Below are 18,603 nucleotides of genomic sequence, written 5' to 3'. Positions count from 1 at the left end.
AGTCCTCGTCCTCAAGCAGCTTATCATCTCTAAAAATTCTTAAGAATAAGGTGATATTAGCTATTGTATACAGAGTCTACATTTCAGGCATCCCTATTTTAGAGGTTTAAAATTAAAGCACAGTAACTTTAGCTAGGTAACTTGGTTTTTGTGCTGCCAACCAGAAGAGCCAAGTTTTCAAATCAATCTTATTAACGATTCCAGATTCAGCACTTGATATATACATGTGTGTGTATATTAGGAGATTCAGTATTTTATTTTTGTAATTTAAAAAGTATATGAATATATATGTATATTTGTGTACATATGTATATGTATGTGGATATATACATATATAATACATACAGTTTTTATTTATATATATGAAATACAGAGGCCACATAGTCATACTCAATAGTTTTAGTTGTATAATATTTTTAAAGAAATATGTTAGTGAAAAATACCACATGATACTAATTACACTTGCTGTTCATTATTAAAAACTAAGCAATTAATTTTAAGTCTCAAGCATGAGTCTGATAATCGTCAATAAATGCTAGTGCATCCTTATTGCCTCTACATATAATGGTAAATTCTGGCTTTTAAAGTGACTCATAATCTGTTCCCCAGTTTACCTTTCTAGCTTCATTATACATTACTTCCTTTCCTTTAGTGTCTAGACTAACCAAACTGACTTTCTTGCTATTTCACACATACACACACACACACACACACACACCCTCTCTTACCCTCTCTTACCTTCTATTTCAGTGCTTTTGCATTGGTCATTCCCTGTTCCTTGATTGATTTCTCTCCTCCTTAAAGAATTCCTTTTTTCCTCAAGACTCATCTCAAACAGTACCTTCGACATGATGATTTACTTGATCACTCCGACTGCAAGTCCCCTCTCTTCCTAAACAAACTTGTATTTTATTGTGTGTACACATATTTATACAAGCAGTCTCCTTGTTCCTAAAGAACATAGACTATTTCATTTTTGCTTTTTATCCTCAGTTTTTATACACAGAGCCTGGAAAAATAACAAATACTTGGTAAATTCTTGATAATTGATTGGTACTTGGTGATTGAGTGGTAGCTAAAATGAGACAAGTAATTGTAAGCAGGATATATACTAGATATGTCAATGCCAGTAGATACTTAGGACTTTGCAATAGAGTTTCAAATATGTGAGCATCAATAATTTCCATTAAAATCCTACTCTCAATTTCTTTATTTCATTTTAGTATAAAGGTTCTTAAAGATTATTCTAGTATGCTACATACTCTGGCAGGCCCTCTCAGGCTGAAAAGACTTTGATTTCAATCCTGGAGTGGTCTCTAGACCTTTTGATTGACAACTAAACTACTTAAGTTCAAATTGCTATATGCTTAGAATTTTGGAAAGTTTGGTGGCCATTTTTTTTCTTTTTTATTTATTCCAACTTAGAACAATTAAATCATGGGTCTTTGAGGTATTTTAAGCATCTTCAAATATTAATTTTTCTAGTCATTATTAAAAAAATAGCCAAAACCACTGGAAATTTGAAGCAACTATTAGCATACTTTGAAAATCTGAACATAACTTACCTGAATTATAATGACCTGTATTTTGTAGTTTGTTTTCATTATAAAGAAACAGCTAACCTGGATAGATCAGGAAGGCTGGGAAAAAAATGTCTTCTCAAAATAGTCTTTTTAAAGTGTCTTTGTATGTCTCTGTGCACACATGGGCAATCATATCTCCATGTGGACTTCCTGACAAGATCAAATGGACTTACTCTTAGACCATTTACATTTCTGGTTTAATTCAATTTTTATTTATTCAGTTTAAAAAGACTACATAATTAGGAAGAAAGTTGTTTTTTCTATTGCTGAATTTAGCCTTCCTAACTGTGTAAAAATCTAAGCTTCTATAGTTCAAGACTTTATTTTAGTTTCATTAACAGATGAGTTATATCAGCATTTCTTGGCATGAACATTTTGTCTCCTCTCTTCTTCCTCATTCTGACACTTAATATATCTGTGACCTTGGACCTCAGTTTTTTCATTATGAATTGATGGAATTGAATTAGATGGTTTTGAAGATTCTTTCTAGTTCTTTTATATAATTATATATCACATTTACAATATAGCTTACATACTATTTTCTAGTTCTTTATTATGTGTATAATTTGGATATCATTTATTAACATCTAATACACATAAATAAAAGAGCTGGAAACAACCTTCAAAGTTATCTTCAAACAACCTCATTTTACTGATGAAAAAACTAAGATTAAGATCAAAGGTAATAGAACTTGTAAGTATCCTAGCTGAGTGCACTAGAAGAGGTCAAATTATCATGTAAAGCATTTGTTAATTTATTAAAGAAATTCTTGAATTACATTAATTCAATTACAATAATATCTTAGGCTTATTATTAAAGCTATATAGTAGTAATCCCAAGAATTACACATATAAAAGATAAAACTTTCTTGAAATAGTTTTATCAGTCTGAGTATATTACTTTTGGTTAAATCAGAAATTCTGAATTTAGTCCTTTATGCTTACTACCTTTGAAATTTTAAACATTTAAAATCAGTAAAGAAGACTAGGAATAGGGGCGGCTAGGTGGCACAGTGGATAAGAGCACTGGCCTTGTAGTCAGGAGTACCTGAGTTCAAATCCAGCCTCAGACTCTTGATAATTACCTAGCCGTGTGGCCTTGGGCAAGCCACTTAGCCCTATTGCCTTGAAAAAATCTTAAAAAAAAAAAAAGACTAGGAATGATGAAATAAAATGTCTTTTTCCCAAGTGGATCAGCAATCTAGCTTCTTTAACCTGCCACAAGTGGAAGTGGTATCTATTTGTTTTCTACCATAGAACATTTGGAAAAAACCCATAGAGATAAGCAGTCTCCCTAGCCACTGCATTCTAAAAATGGTCCCTAAGACCATCTACATAAATAGCAGCAGACAGTCCAAAGGGGTCAGAATTGAGAACATTCCCAAGGTGAGTGGATTATAGTGGCAAACTTCACAGGATCTAAGAAAAGCACCCATTTAGTTTGAACTGTACCTGAACAAGAATCCTCTCTCCAGTAGATTTGATAACTGGTCATCCAACCTTTGCTTGAAGATCTCTAGTTAGGGCCCCATTGCTTTCTAGGACTACTTTTTCTACTTTTGAACTGTGTCATTAGAAGTTTTTCCTGGCATCATGCCTGAATCTGCTTCTTTGCAGCTTCTACCTTTTGTCCCTAATAGGGCCTAGCATAACAAATCTCATATCCCTCTAGAATGATAGATAGTTCCTAGACATTGTGTTCTGTAGGTTCTGAATTTAGCAGCAATATGGGTCTTCCAGGGGAAAACTTGAATGAATGAAGTCTATGGCATATTAGACCTACTATATATACTAGGCACATAGGTATTCAATATAGTCCAGTTAGTTAATTCATTGAGAGTGACTTGGCAAACTATAATGAGACTTTAGAATATAATTAAATTTCTATATAAAACCAAACTCTACTTATCAATCTCATTTACCTATTAGAAAAATGGACAAAAAAGAAAAAATGGTCATATACCTCATAATATTAATAAATTTAAGATTAAACTGGAAAAATTCATTAAGTAAAATAGAAATCATGGCATAGCAACTCCAGAAGTCATTCAGTCTTTTTCACATATAAATCATTTTACTTTCCTACCTTAAAGACAAATGACTTTATTATAGATGTTTTTCATGTAACTGATTATATCTTTCTCTAGTGTACAAAAGACTTGATGGAACAATTGAATGTTGTAGCAACAACAGCCTCACAGATGTCTGCTTTTCCTACAGTAATAATATGGAAACTCATTTGGTAAGTAGTCCCTGAAGTTGACTGATAAACAAAAACTGAACCAACTATTGGAAAAGGCCTATAGTAATGACTGTAACAATGGAAAAATTAATGAAAGGTATAATTACTAAAAAAAAAGTATATCTTCATAAAAATAAAACTCTCATGTCTTGTTGAAGAATGCAGGTGATCCCAGCTCTTCAGAGTTTTGTCAGTGGAACTGAAACTTTGGCCATACTCTCTAAGATAAAAAAGGATGCAATTTCAGACTTGATGCTAGAGTATTAAAGGACCATCTGCTTAAATTTAGAGAAGTTCCTCACTAGAAGGCTGCCTGACTATTAGTAATGATATTTTTTTTGGCCACAATTTCTCCTGAAACCATTTACTAAGGAGGGGTTGGGATCTGCATTGATGGAGGAAATATCCACCCAGATGAACTCATGGATCTTTGAAAATGTTTGAAGAATAAAGTTAACATGGGGGGATTAAAACTTTTAGTTTTTTCATCAGTAAAATGAGGTTGTTTGAAGATAATTCTGAAGGTTGTTTCCAGCTCTTGTATTTCATTAGGGGAACCCACAAACTCAACATGCAATGGTTCAAATCAATGTTGAATTTGGCAAAATAGGTTAGACTCTATCCTTATGGTAGTCATCTAATTTCTGATGTTTAAAAACAGGGTTTTTTCCTTAAAAATGACTGTTGATAAGATCCTCATTCATTGCTTTTAATTAATTTTGAGGTTCAGGGGCACCAGAAATGTTTTTGTGCTTTGGAGTTTTATACACTTACTGATGGAATATACAAATGTCTTTGGCCATCTGATGTTAACAGATCCTATGCTTTAGATTAGAGGTTTCCTGAGGGACAACTCTCAAGTGGGCTAGAACCAGATTAAAATGTAATTATTTAATAAAATGAAATTAAAATACAGTAAACATAGAAAATATTCATATGTGGTTTTCTAAGTTAATATACAGTCCAAATGGATCCTTATATATATAGTTTAATATTCAATTTCTATTTGAATTTGATGCCACTGCCTTAGAAGACCCTAATAAATAAGGTCTAGGTCTAGAACAAGGGTATGATTCTTGGGACTTTGGATAACTAGTTTACCAAAAGATAGCAGGATTGTATTTTTACAATCCTGTGTAAACTATGTTATGTTGCATAAGATAAGCCTAGAAAATACTTCCATTGAGGCCAAATACAGCATAATTTTAATAGCTACTCTTCCTGAATTGTGGTAGTTGAAAACTTTGATCACCTGAGGTTTGACCTTCTGGTGATAAATCTTTGAACTTAACCAAGCCAGTGCTCATTTGATAGACACAGTGTTCCCTTCTAAGTCCCTAATCAAAATCTTTCCAACATAGTAAGGCTTCATTTGTACTTCTTGGCACATTTCCTGTGTTTACTTAAGTTCACTATCACACCTTGGTAAGACATCAGAAGAGCATTTTAGTTAAAAAATATTTAGGGACTTAGTTTCCTATATTCCCATAATCTCTCTCCTGTCCAAGTGGTATAGACTCAGTAACAATTAGAGGGAGATATACACACAGTAAGTATCCATTCACTTTAATCGAATGATTTTTGTAAAGGCCAGACTTCTTGCCATATCAAGTCAGAACTTTTAGAACTGCAACCCATTTGTTTAATTCTCTCATTTGATAGATAAACTGATACCAGGAGGAAAAAATACTTGTTCACTGTATTACTAGGAAAGTCCTCATAATTAGATGAATAATATAGCATTTTATTAATATTTTATTTGTTTTCCAATTATATACAATAGTAGTTTCTACCTATCTTTTTTTTTTGTAAGGTTTTGAATTTTACAATTTTTCCCCTATCCTCCCTTCCCTCCTCCTCCCTCCCCACAACAGAAGGCAATCTCATAATCTTTACATTTTTTCCATAGCACTTCATTTATATGAGATATATTTCCCTTACAGCATCTGAAGCATTTAGGTTAAAATTAACAGATATGATGTAAAAGACATTATCAAATGTGTATCACCACCAAAACAATATGAATTGGTCAGATATGAAGAATGAAAGATAGGTAGCTTGAGTGATACAGTTGTATTTTCAAGATAGTAAAAGAACCTGAAGAAGAATTCCCATGCATTGAGTAGAACCTCTGTGAAAGACACAGAATTTTTAAAAAAAACCCAAGTGTCCATAGCTATAAAATCACAAGTCCTTAATGGCAAGACCCCCCAAGGAATCCATAGACAGATGTCAGGTGATCTGTGAACTTAGATGAGAAAAAAATTGATCTTTATTTTCATAAACCTTTTATTTAAATGTATTCCTTCAGTTATGAATTTTTTTAAAGTTATTCTGAGAAAGGATCCATGGGTTTACCGGAATTACAAAGGGAGTCCATGTCACAAAAAAGTTTAAAAGTATCAAATAAGAGATGTGCTATATATCATCTTGTATGAGAGAATGTAACTTGCTTCATTTTTCCTGAAAATGAATCACTTTTGTTTTTATAAGGAGATATAATTGGTATGGTTATGACTCATATCTATGAGCTAATGCTTTTGATTTTATGACTAATTAAAAATTTATTTCTAGTATGCTTGTCTGCCAGCCCGGAAAACAATTGAAGCCAATCAAGTGTGTAGAAGCAATGCAGATTGTCAAAAGGACTTTATTTCAAGTTTATGTGTTATACCATCTTTGGAGAATCAAACTCGATTAATAAGAGTGAAACATTCATCTCAGATTGACATGCTGTTTGTAGGACATCCACTGCACCTTCAGTATACAGGTTAGTAATTATTATCTTAAGGCCTCAGAAAATCCCTGAAATGCCAAATATTCTTGGAAAATCTTTTGCACTGATTCTATTCTAAAGTTTACTTTTTTTTTTTCAAAGACTGCTCTGAGAATGTGCTCAAAACAAACTAAAATTGTTCTTAGAATGCTTACTGGCCATTTTTCTTTGGATTCCTGGATAATATATAAAAGTAAAGAGGACAGGGAAAAATCTTCCTTTTCCAACAGCTATAGCTCCTCTATATGTCCATTTCAAATATAGTTTGTTATCATTTGTGTTGATATTGGTAAGGTGAGACAGAACTCATCTAGTTCCACTCTGAAAGCCACTTAAAAAACTAGTCCAGGGATGAGTATGACACCGTTAGCAGACAAAAACCAGACAATTCTATTATAAGGCATGAAATACTTCTCAGATGAAATCTATACAAAAATTAATACTAGGAATTTTGGAGGGGAGGCACTAGTAGCAATGCATTCAGGTTAGATTTCATAGTGTTTGCTCTCAATTTTAAAGGGGATTTTAAGAGGCAGAGGTGTGAAAGAATTGCATTACTAGCTTGGTGGAGAGGTGTGTTGTTTTGTTTTTTTTTTTACACAGTCATGGAGATAGGAGCTAGGATTATCACCAGCTAAGGAAGGAAAACTTGTAAAAAGAAATTCTGTAGACAAAGGAAAGCTTTTCTGTGGCAGAGGGAAAGTTGTCCAAAGAGACCTATGTGAATATACAAGGAACTCAGCAAACAATTTGGATTTAAAGATGTCTGCTTAGATTTGTCTCCATTTTCTTACTTCTCATACATAGCATCATATAGGGTCAAAGCTTTAGAATAGGAAGAATCTTAGAAGTTATCTAGTCCTACACCATTTTTAAAAGATGAGGAACATGAGACTCAAAGATGTGACTAATTCAAGGTCACATTTGAACCCACATTTTTTGATTCTGAATCCATTTCTTTTTCCACTGTAGTGCTCTGAGAAAATTCTCTGGTAACTTCCAGCATTAAATACCCTTAGAAGAGCTCAAAGACAGACCCACTCATTCTTACTTTCATCACTTTAATGTGGTTTTATTACTGCTATGGTTTGTTTATTTAATAACTATGTTCTATCAAGGCCATTTATCCTTACCTCACAGCAGTTTTTGGAATAAAATCTGTCCCCTATCCATATCAAACCCTCCCTTGACACAGAATAATCAACAAAGAAATCAGTTAAGGTAATCCCTTTGGTATATAGCATTCTGACTCAGTAGTCTGTTGCCTGTCTACCATGAAGAAAAAGGCATTTTTCATTTTCTCTCCTCTGATATTGGTCTTCCAATTACTCAGTTCTAATTGTTGATAGTCATTTTTTCATTTATATTATTATAATAATCCTTTTATATATTCTTTTGATTTTACTTTTTCACTCTGCACCACTTTCTCTATTATTTTTCCATATTTCTTTGAGTTCCTCATATTCATCATTTTACAATGCAATAATAAACAATAACATTCAGATACCATGGTTTTGAAGTCTTTTTTAAAAATTTTTCCCCAGTCAAAGATCTATCTTGTTTCCAGTTCTTTAGATCCAAAAAGAATGGCATATGTTGGACTTTTGGTTTTGTCTTTGACTTTCTTTAGGAAACCCCACTGACACTGCTAAATCAGAAGCGATAGATGATTTCAGAGATTTGTTTTTAAAACTAATTTAGTGGGGTGGCTAGTTGGCGCAGTGGATAGAGCACCAGCCCTGGAGTCAGGAGTACCTGAGTTCAAATCTGGCCTCAAACATTAAATAATTACTTAGCTGTGTGGTCTTGGGCCACTTAAATCCATTGCCTAGCAAAAACCTAAAAAAAAAAATTAATTTAGTAATAGGGTTCTTACCTCCTTTCAGTCTGCATTACTCAATAAAAATTCTGTCCAAGATTGTTAGTGTTTTCTTAACTGTTGACTCCATTGTGTCCTCTTCTAAGGCTTCATTGAACTCAACTTCTCTGCATCTTTTGAACAACTTCCTCTTTTTGGGCATGCTCTACTCCCTTATATTCTGTGATATTGCCTTTTCTTGATTCTATTCCTTGATGGCAACAACTTCTCAGTATCCTTTGCTGACTCATGCATTGCCTATCCACTGAGCTTGGGTATCCCATGGCTCCTTCCTGAGCTCATTTCTCATGACTCTACATTTTTGGTGATCTCACCAGCTCCCATCAGCTGAATTATTAGTTCTATGCAGATAATTCCCAAATCTAAATGTCTAACCTTGATCTCTCTCTGGAACTTTTGCATCACCAATTGTTTGTTGGGTACTCACATCTGGATGTCCCTTTGGAAGCATCTTAAGCACAGCATGTCCAAAGTGGTATTCAAAATGATGCAAAGCTGGAGAGAGAGTCAGTGTCCAAAAAGATCATGATAGGCTTGAACATTGAGATGAATCAAATAAGATGTTATTCATTTAAGGATCTTACTGAATCTTTTTTTGTGGTGAAAAATATCAATTTCTTAGGAGTAAATCAGGGGAGGCATTATTTTATAGCAGTTTGAATAACATCTGGTGGTTTTAGTGTGTTGAAAGCATTGCGATATGACAGCCAAGAAAGCTAATGAAGCTTGAGGATGTATTCAGAGAATTATAGCTTCCAGAAACAAGTTGATAATCCATCCATGCACTTTCCATGTCAGATTTCATCAGGAATATTATCTTCAGTATGGGACACCACAATTTAAGAAAGGTATTGTTCAGCTAAAGTGTTCAGAGGAAACCAACAGGATGGTATTGGATCTTAAGTAAATAAAAATGAGTATAGTGAAGGAAGTAAGGATGTTTAGCCTGGAAAAGAGATGATATTGATAAAATATGATAGCTGTGTTCAAACATTTGGAGGGCTGTCATATGGAAGAATAATTATACTTACTCTGTTTGACTCCATTGTAGTTTCAAGAATAATACATGGAAATTGCAAAGGTACATTTAGGCTTGGTTTGAGGAAAAATATTTCCCAACAGTTTGAGTTGCTTTGAAGTAGAAGGATATCTTCATTAGCCAGTTCTCTGTCTTTGGAAATCTTTAAGCAAGGGTTAGATAATCATATTGTTATAATGAGAATTCCTTTTCAAAAACAAGTTGGACTAGATGGTCACTGAAGTCTGTTCCAACTTTAACATTTGATTTTGAAATTCATTATGTTTAACTGAAACCTGTCCTTCCTCTGGGTTTCTCTGTTTCTGTAGAAGAGTGGTCTCTAAAGTAGAGCTTATGACAACACTATGGAGTGTATTACCAAACATTCAGAATGAGAAGAGGGGTCTAATCCCACTCTTCTTAAGATAGGCAATCTTGGGATTTGTCTCTAACACAACCAACTCCTTCCTCAGCAGGGTTCCACCATGATGGAGACCTTTAGGACAAGTAAATTCTATTACCCAGGAAGACACAGCCACAGTCATACAGACAGCATTAAGAAAATTCCACATACACACATCCCAAAGCATGTCTACTTCCCACTTCCTCCTGGATCACCTCATGACTCTCTTAAATAAGGCCCTCTGTGAAAAGACAGTGAAGAAGGAGTCCTCCCTCTCCCTCTTTCTCATTTCTTCTGTGGAATAGAGTGAGTCACTCAGGATGAGCCAGACACAAGATAGGTTATAATCTACATAATCTTTATTTCTAAACCTACCCCTTCATCCAATTTTTTATTACCCTACCAGGCACTACTATTGTTCCATTCCTCAGCTTCACAAGAACCTTAGTAACATTTTAACTTTTTACTCTCCCTTATACCAGAGAGTCAATCACTTAGCAAATTTATCATTTGTATAACACCTTGTGAATATATATTTCCCCTTCTCTTTACTCATGTACCCAGGCTAATTCAGGCTTTCATTACCTCATACCTGGACTGTACTTTAAAAAAAATATATATATATATATATGCATATATATATATTATTTATTTCATTAAATATTTTTCAGTTACATATAGAAAATTTTTTTATATTTTTTTGTTTTTTTTAAGGATTTTTTTGCAAGGCAATGGGGTTACGTGGCTTGCCCAAGGCCACACAGCTAGGTAATTATTAAGTGTCTGAGGCCGGATTTGAACCCAGGTACTCCTGACTCCAGGGCCGGTGCTCTATTCACTGTGCCACCTAGCTGCCCCTACTTTTCCGTCTCTTTACCAAGAAAATCCCAAATGGAGTTATGAAGAGTCAAGTACAACTGAACATCTACCCAAAGACCACCTCCCTCCTGAAATTATTTTGTGTTTACTTGTCTACAAGTGTTTTATCTCCCTCCTGGTATATTGTAAACTCATTGAGGGGACAGATTTTCCGTTTTGTCTCTATATCTCTGGCAACTAGCACAGAACCTTGCATGTGCTTAATAAATATTTGTTCAGTTGGGTTAGATTTTTTTTTTTTGAGATGTGAACAGAAAAATGGGACCCAGGGCAGGTAAGGAAGTATAACTAAATAACAATAGCATGATCCTTTAGATATGGCCATTCATTTTTGGTGTCTGATTTCTGGTGTTTGTTATTTTGTTTTGTTTTGTTTTTATTACATTTAAGATATATTCAGCTGTAGGGGCAGCTAGGTGGCTCAGTGAATAGAGCACCGGCCCTGGAGTGAGGAGTACCTGGGTTCAAATCCGGCCTCAGACACTTAATAATTACCTAGCTGTGTGGCCTTGGGCAAGCCACTTAACCCCATTTGCCTTGCAAAAAAAAAAACTATTAAAAAAAGATATATTCAGCTTTACCCCATTTCCCACCTTAAATAGGAGTGTATGTTGGACATTACACCCTGTATTCTACTACTATATATTGGCCCAAACAGCACCTCAAGAAGCAGTAGGATTCTCTGCTTTTTTCCCCTATTTCTTTTGAATCCCCTAATTTCCTAGGTAAATTTGAGGAAGAACTTACTTTTGTGATTATTTTTCCTCAGTCTTTGGGAGATTGGAGAGTCCTAATCAACTTTGGATAAATGCATATATCATTAATTACATGTGATCTCTTGACTCATTAATTATATTCATAATTACCACTTTCTTTTTTTTAGTGAGTCTCAGCAGTTTCATCCCACGATTCAACTTTCTAAGCATTGATCTACCTGTGGTAATAGAGACGTTTTTCAAGTATCCTTTCAAATGTATAAGTTACTTTATTGAGGTTTGTATGAAAAAATTAGGCAGTGGGGTTATAGGACCAGTAATTCTCATTGGATTTGAGTTCCATTTAAGGCAAGTCATAATTTTTATGAACCTGTTTGCCTTTCTCACTCTGATCAACTGAGATAATATGTATTTAAATACTATATAAAATGTGAATTTGTATCCTTAAAATAGATAAAGACCTGGCAGAAATCTCTGTGCCAAAAGGAAGTCATTTTAAAATTGGAGAGGCATTAAGTGTGTTTGATTATAAGACAAGGAATGAGATTGCTAAGAAGAAAAATATCCTAAGATATTCTGAGGAATGTATAGAAGCCACATTGGAATTGGATGGGTGAGTCTAAAATCTACCTCAGATGAGTAAAGCAATTGAGTTATTAATGAGATCAGAGATAGGCTTTCTGACCCTTTTTGGACCAGTTAATTTGGTTGATTTTTTGTCATGGCTACAGACTGTCTGCAAACACAGTTAGCTCTTTGTCTAATCTGTGCCATTAAGAGGGAGTATGTTTCTAAAGAACATTTGAGAGAATAAGCAGAATTGCATCGATTGGTAACCACTCCAATCATTGAAAAATAAATCCATTCATGTAGTATATCAATAGTATCTTCTTTATTTGTAAAAGATATTAGGGGGAAATGAATACAATACCAGGTTTTAACAAGCTAGGTGGTTACTATAATATTACTTTAAAAGATACAATAGTTTAACTGCAGTATTTTTCTATTCTCCTGTATTTCCTACTTTAAAGGTTTAACAGAAAAAGAAAAGGAAAAAGGCTAGATTAAAAAGTTAATTCCAAAGGTACCAATAGTACTATGCTATATATTCTGGAAACTTAATTTGTATAATTGCTGTTATCTTAGGAGAGAATTATCCCTTCACAGTCTGTCTCTAAGAAGTTACATTGAATAATGTTCAAGAAACAAAGGCTTTCATTTGTTTTATCCCAATGTACTCAAGGTCAAAAAGTAATTCTTTTCTGCTTCTCCCTCCCCAACTATTGTCCTTTTTGGATTATTAGTAGCCATAATTATAAGGGATAATGATAAAGGAAGATCTAAGTTGTCCTTGTTCATTACCTGTTGTCTTTAAGCTAATCAGACCTAAAAATTTCTTAATTAAATTATTAAAAGGGGGCTGCTAGGTGATGCAGTGGATAAAGCACCTGCCCTGGAGTCAGGAGTACCTGGGTTCAAATCTGGTCTCAGACACTTAATAATTACCTGTTTGCTGTGTGGCCTTGGGCAAGCCACTTAACCCCATTTGCCTTGCAAAAACCTTTAAAAAAGAATTTAATTGTTAAAAGAAAAAACATAGCCTCTTCTATATTGCGAAAGCTTAAGAAAAAAGAATGATTTCACTTTTACATGGGAAAGAACACAGTAGTCTTATAGTCAGTGGTACTGAAAAATTTCCCTGAATTATTCAAGTATGATTTTCAATGGTAAACACATTGTTGGTACCTTTATTATTTGTTCTGCTTAACTATTTATCCCAGATACCTAATTTCACTTTCAGGAGCACTTGCTGTTATCAATGCTGTACCCTGCTTTGCTTTAGATGGACAGTGGATGTTAAACTCTTTTCTGGAAGCCACCCTTAGTTCACTAATCATAGACAAGCAAAATAGAGATTTGCTAGGATTTTTAATCTTGCTTGCTGGTAGTACACTTTTGGCTGCCAATGTGGCCCTAGGTCTCTGGATGGTGACAGCCCGATAATATATCTGGACTCATATGACAAAATCTGTGAGTTGTTATAATATGCCAAAAAAAACAAAAAAAAATCCAAACCCCATAACATTTGTTGCTGATTGAAAAAGATAACATTTTGTTTGTTTTGAAAGGTATGAAGAAACTTTCTTAAAACTATGTGGCCAGCACCCTTTAATGAGATCCTACTAAATCTAGAGGTCTTTGCTAGGTATTTTCCTTAATACCTTTTGTTACCCCATTAACAAAGGAAGTAGAAAGATCTGATCTCAAAGGATTTCATTCTGGTTATGACAACATATACATTAATTTGGACTTTATAAGTTCATCTATAAAAATTATTAGTTGTGTCATATCTACCTTGGGATAAGGAATGAATATAAGTAAAGAGATCATTATGTCAGATTTTGAAAAAAGCTAATTATTCTGTGGTCACATTGGAAGGGTGAGAATTTTCTAGGTTGTCAACAAATGAATGAAAACATCTTTCATCTTCAATGTTTTTAATTTAGTGTTGGATTATTTGTCACAAGAGGATGCTTGGGAAATAGAGAGAAGGGGTCTAGCCTCTGAGTCAAGAAGACTTGGGTGCAAATCCTGAATGTGCCATAGGCAGAGGCTTTGTGACCCTCAATAAAAGTGTCTCACTGCCCTACACAGTGAGTGAAGACTGTAAGTTGCAGAATTGTACTGATTAACATGAGTAAAGGGAGTTTCCTCATCATAAATTCCCTACACTGATGCAATTACAGATCCAGACCAAAAATTTTGTTTCTATAAAGCAGCTCTCATTAAACATTATTCTCCTGATAAAATTTTGTTTACATAGATATGGTAATCAGAAATTTCCCTGAATTGTTTAGGGACATGTGTGTATATGTAAGTATGTGTATGTATGTGTGTATAAATAGACATAAAAAGAGAAAAATACAGACTTTTTCAGGTCTTGTCTGTGATTTCAAATATACTTGGACAGTAAAAAAGGTAGAAGATGAGACCTATCACAACATGAGGTTTGTTTTTTAATACTTTTTAATAACAGTTGATTCTTGGATAAAGTATCATCTTATCTTTAAAAAGTAGCCTTTCTAGAGTTTAGTTTTGAATTTAAGGCAAGAGTCCTTACCTGTGTAACATTCTATCAGTCTACCTTGATAGTGTTTTTAAAGCTACATATCACAGTGTATGTAAGGTTGGTTCATGGGCACCATGCCTGACAAATTGGGCTGAAGACTGACATTACCCTAGTACAGGGGCAGGAAACCTCCTGCTACTGACTGGTCTGGCACTGCCATGACAGCTGGAGGTGGTACTTGAAATTCAATAAATCCAGGAACTTTTTAGGAGAGAATTAATTAAACGTTTGACCAAATGTAGCAGGTGAATGATACTATATATATATCCAAGTGATCCTTGACAGAAGAATGGTTCCCCATCCCTGCTCTAGAATAAAGGCATTTGTGACTGCTTCAATTAGCTCTAGCCCTGATGACGGAGTTATACCTTTCAGGGGAGTTAGTTAAGTGAGAAGGTGGAAGTAGAGGAATGGGATCCCATTCTAGTCCAAACATATCCTTGAGGTATGAGATTGAATCTTAAGACTTCATAATGATTCAGTATGGAGCCATGGAAATAATTAATCTCACAGCTGCTTGACCTTAAGAGAGGATTATCTATTCTCCCAGGAAGAGGAAAGGTTGATTAGTCACTTGGGAAGAGTTCGTTGAATCTACTTCTCCCCTAGACACTAGCAGTGTGACAGTTTGTCACAGTACATGTATAGAATGAATCTCCTTGAGTTTCTGTTGCCCAAATTAATACAGAGTTCCTGAGGACAAGGGTTCTCAGGTTCTAGTTGTTCAAGACAACTTGCTATTTACAGTTTATCTTACCTCTTTAGACCTTTCTTTGGTCTACTCAGTTTATGGGAAGCTCTTTACAACTTCAGGGTCTTAGTTCCCAATTCTCCTCTTGAATATAGTTCATTGGGTCACTGTCTGACCTGTGTCTTATGTCTTCTTTACTTCCTTTCCTTTTGATCTCACATACCTCTGAAAGCTGGGGAGATTTTGTCCTTCATTCTCAAAGAAGACCACTATATCAGGGAGGTAAGGCATGAAGTAAGGAGGTAAGCACATGAATTAGATTTGAGTGGGGGCTGGGGGAGGGTGCTGTGCTGAGTCACCAGCCTCACTTTCTCCTCCAGAGCCATTGGGTCCAATGGCCAGATATGAATCAGGGCAACTGGAGATGGCCTTGGATGTGAGGCAATCAGGGTTACGTGACTTACCCATGGTCACACAGCTAGTAAGTGTCAGAGAACTCCTGTCCTCCTAAATCTAAGGTCAGTGCTTTGTCCACTGTACCATCTAGCTGTCTGGGGAGGTAGATAAAGAAGTGATAGAATCCCTAATGGACCAATTGTTTTTTTTTTTTTTTAAGATCTATCACAACCATGAAAAATTATGGGTTCTGGTGTCCTTTGTCTATGGTGATTTTTGAGCTTAGAGACACTTCCAAGAATGTGCTAAAACCATTTCCACTTTAGGTTTACAGCTCTCTAGTTTTTTTTCTGGAATCTCCTGGATAGACTCACTCAGAATTACTCAACCTGGCTTAGAGTATACAGAACTGGACAACTACCTGAGGAATCTGAGAAGGACTTTTTTAGCAGACCAAGGTAAACATTTTTTGCCTGCAAACAACTAAAAAATGCTTTTAGGGAGGTTTATGTAAATTCAAAACCAAGCATATAAGATGAACAATAGTCAGCTTCCTGGGATCCTTGAAGAGTTCCATAGCTATGGAAAACTTCAGTTAAAGTGTGTATTATATACATATATACATTATATACATATATACATATATATATGTAAAATACACACACACACATGTGCAATGTTTATAGAGTCCTCGAAGTCTCTTTTAATGAAACAACCACACTAGTTTTATTATTTCAATAGGGAGTGATTATGTAAAGGTTTCCAAGAACTCCAAAAAAACCATAAAATGCAAGGAATGGAACTGTGTGCCAGAAGACCCTGGATAAACCAGAGGACTAGAGAAATAAAGTTTTTCTATATGTGAAAAATGACTCTAAACACTTAATTGAGAATGAAATTATAGAAGACAGTTATGCACAGTCTCAGAAAAAAACATCCCTTGATGCCACTTTGAAAAACAGGAAACTAAATAGAATTCATTTCTTTGAGTTCATTAGCAAATTGTGTAAATAGTGGTATTAGATAAAAATGTGTATAAGATGATCATGATTAAAGAAAGATTTATGGAGTAGGAAAAAAATGCTTCCACGTTTAAAATGACAAAGATGTACCATTGAATAGTTCTACAAAAGTTGTATAAGTTGTAGTTCTCATATCACTTGTCTTCCTTATGAGATTCTATCCTTTTTTTAAATTGTTTAATGTGATTAGTAAAATGAGGGATAAAGAAAATTGTCTTTGTGCTGCCATTTGCAGGGAAACTTTATTTTTCCACTCTGTAATGTTCTAATTATGATATCACAGTTATATTTTTTCTTTCTCCTTAGAGATGTTATATAAAGAATTTGTTTTCTAGAAAGCATCTCAGTTTGCACAAACATGCTGAATTTTACTTTTCTGGTCATATTTCTATAGAGATGATAACTTTATTCCAAACTGAAATATGTGAATATATTTCTTCTAAACTTTTAGGCTCAGTCACAGTCATCAAATTGCACATATTAAATGTCCACATGTAAGTTGTGTATAAGTGTTTCTTTTTCTAAAAAGTCTTTTAACCCATACTGTGTTAGATATAGAGTGAATCCTTTTCTTAAGGAAAAAGAAAAGATATAGCCAGGCACAGTGATACAAACCTGTACTCCCTGCTGCTCAGAAAGGCTGAAGCTCAGGAAATCAGAGCTGTAGTAGGGCCAAAGATGATAAGATGTCTGCACTAAATACAGTAGCTACAGGGTTATTAGCCCCTGGGAGAAGGGGACTAGTGGCTGCATCATCAGGGTTGGTTCAGGTCAGTAAACAGAACAGGTCAAAATTTCCATGCTGATCAGTAGTGAGATTACCTCATCGGTGGTTGCTGAACTGATAAACTGAGCAAAATAAGAAGACTCAGTCTGACCTCCTACCCCCCCCCAAAAAAAAGTTATAATTCAACTTGAAGACAATTTAATTGCTGGCAACTTGATATGAATAAATAATAATCTGGAACCACATTTTGTACTTTATGTTTACACTGACTTGATTCCATTTTTTCTCATAATACATATATATGTAATTATTCTCTGCTGATTGAATAATATCTTAATTGCTTGCCATTGTTTTATGTTTTTGTCTAAAATGAAACACCTATTGAAAATGATCATTGGTTCTTTGTATTAATTTCACGCATTTTGGTTATCGGTACAGTAACCTGAGGCCTGTTCTAAAATCTGTTCCTTTGCAGAAACTTTTATGTTTGTGGTTATATATTTAACCTTTATTTACACATAACAAAATAATTTTTTTTGGCAAGGCAAATGGGGTTAATTGACTTGCCCAAGGCCACACAGCTAGGTAATTATTAAGTGTCTGAAGCCAGATTTGAATTCAGTTACTCCTGACTCCAGGGCCAGTGCTCTATCCACCGTGCCACCTAGCCTCCTCACAAAATAATTTTTTAATTTAAAAAAATCTTAAATTACATTAAATTAATTCAATTTTTAGGGATTCTGGGGAAAGAAATTTTAGCTGTTAGTTTTACATTGTTTTGGGTTCTTAAACCTCCATATCTGATATTTTTTCCCAAGAATTTTTCTACCCAAGCTCTAGCTGTATTTCTTAAAGCTGGTTAATTGCAGTTATCAAAACATTAGGAACAACTGTGATTTTACTTTGTACAAATGAGACCACTTGGCTAGAGGATTTTTCATGCCTGAATTGTTTTACCTTGTAGTAACTGATTCTGTTCTCTCTACTAGGGGAAAACCTTTTTATATTCCTGAGCCCTTTTAAAGTGTGAATTCTGTTTTTATGATGGATAGTAGTAGAAGGAAAATCAAAATTAATTTCTAGCACTCAAGTTTATATTTCATCTTCTTCAGGTTACATATAGTCGGTTTCATTTCCGTAG

At 34.5% G+C, this 18,603-nt stretch overlaps 1 protein-coding gene across 1 annotated transcript in view; it reads left to right on the top strand.

Moving 5' to 3' along the window:
• Positions 1-15,397, top strand: part of MBTPS2 (membrane bound transcription factor peptidase, site 2) — a 40,648-nt gene extending 25,251 nt beyond the window's left edge. Inside the window, exons 8-11 of the mRNA XM_074214255.1 lie at positions 3,731-3,825; positions 6,400-6,595; positions 11,664-11,739; positions 13,278-15,397. Of these exons, the coding sequence (XP_074070356.1) occupies positions 3,731-3,825; positions 6,400-6,595; positions 11,664-11,739; positions 13,278-13,500 (590 nt within the window). The 3' untranslated portion in view covers positions 13,501-15,397. The remainder of the gene's footprint in view (positions 1-3,730; positions 3,826-6,399; positions 6,596-11,663; positions 11,740-13,277) is intronic.
• Positions 15,398-18,603: the final 3,206 nt, after the last annotated feature.

The sequence above is a fragment of the Macrotis lagotis genome, chromosome 1, assembly GCF_037893015.1.
Source record: "Macrotis lagotis isolate mMagLag1 chromosome 1, bilby.v1.9.chrom.fasta, whole genome shotgun sequence".
In the NCBI taxonomy this organism is placed as follows: Eukaryota; Metazoa; Chordata; class Mammalia; order Peramelemorphia; family Peramelidae; genus Macrotis; species Macrotis lagotis.
Note: the sequence above shows the minus strand (reverse complement) of the source record. Positions and strands in the feature narration are given on the sequence as shown.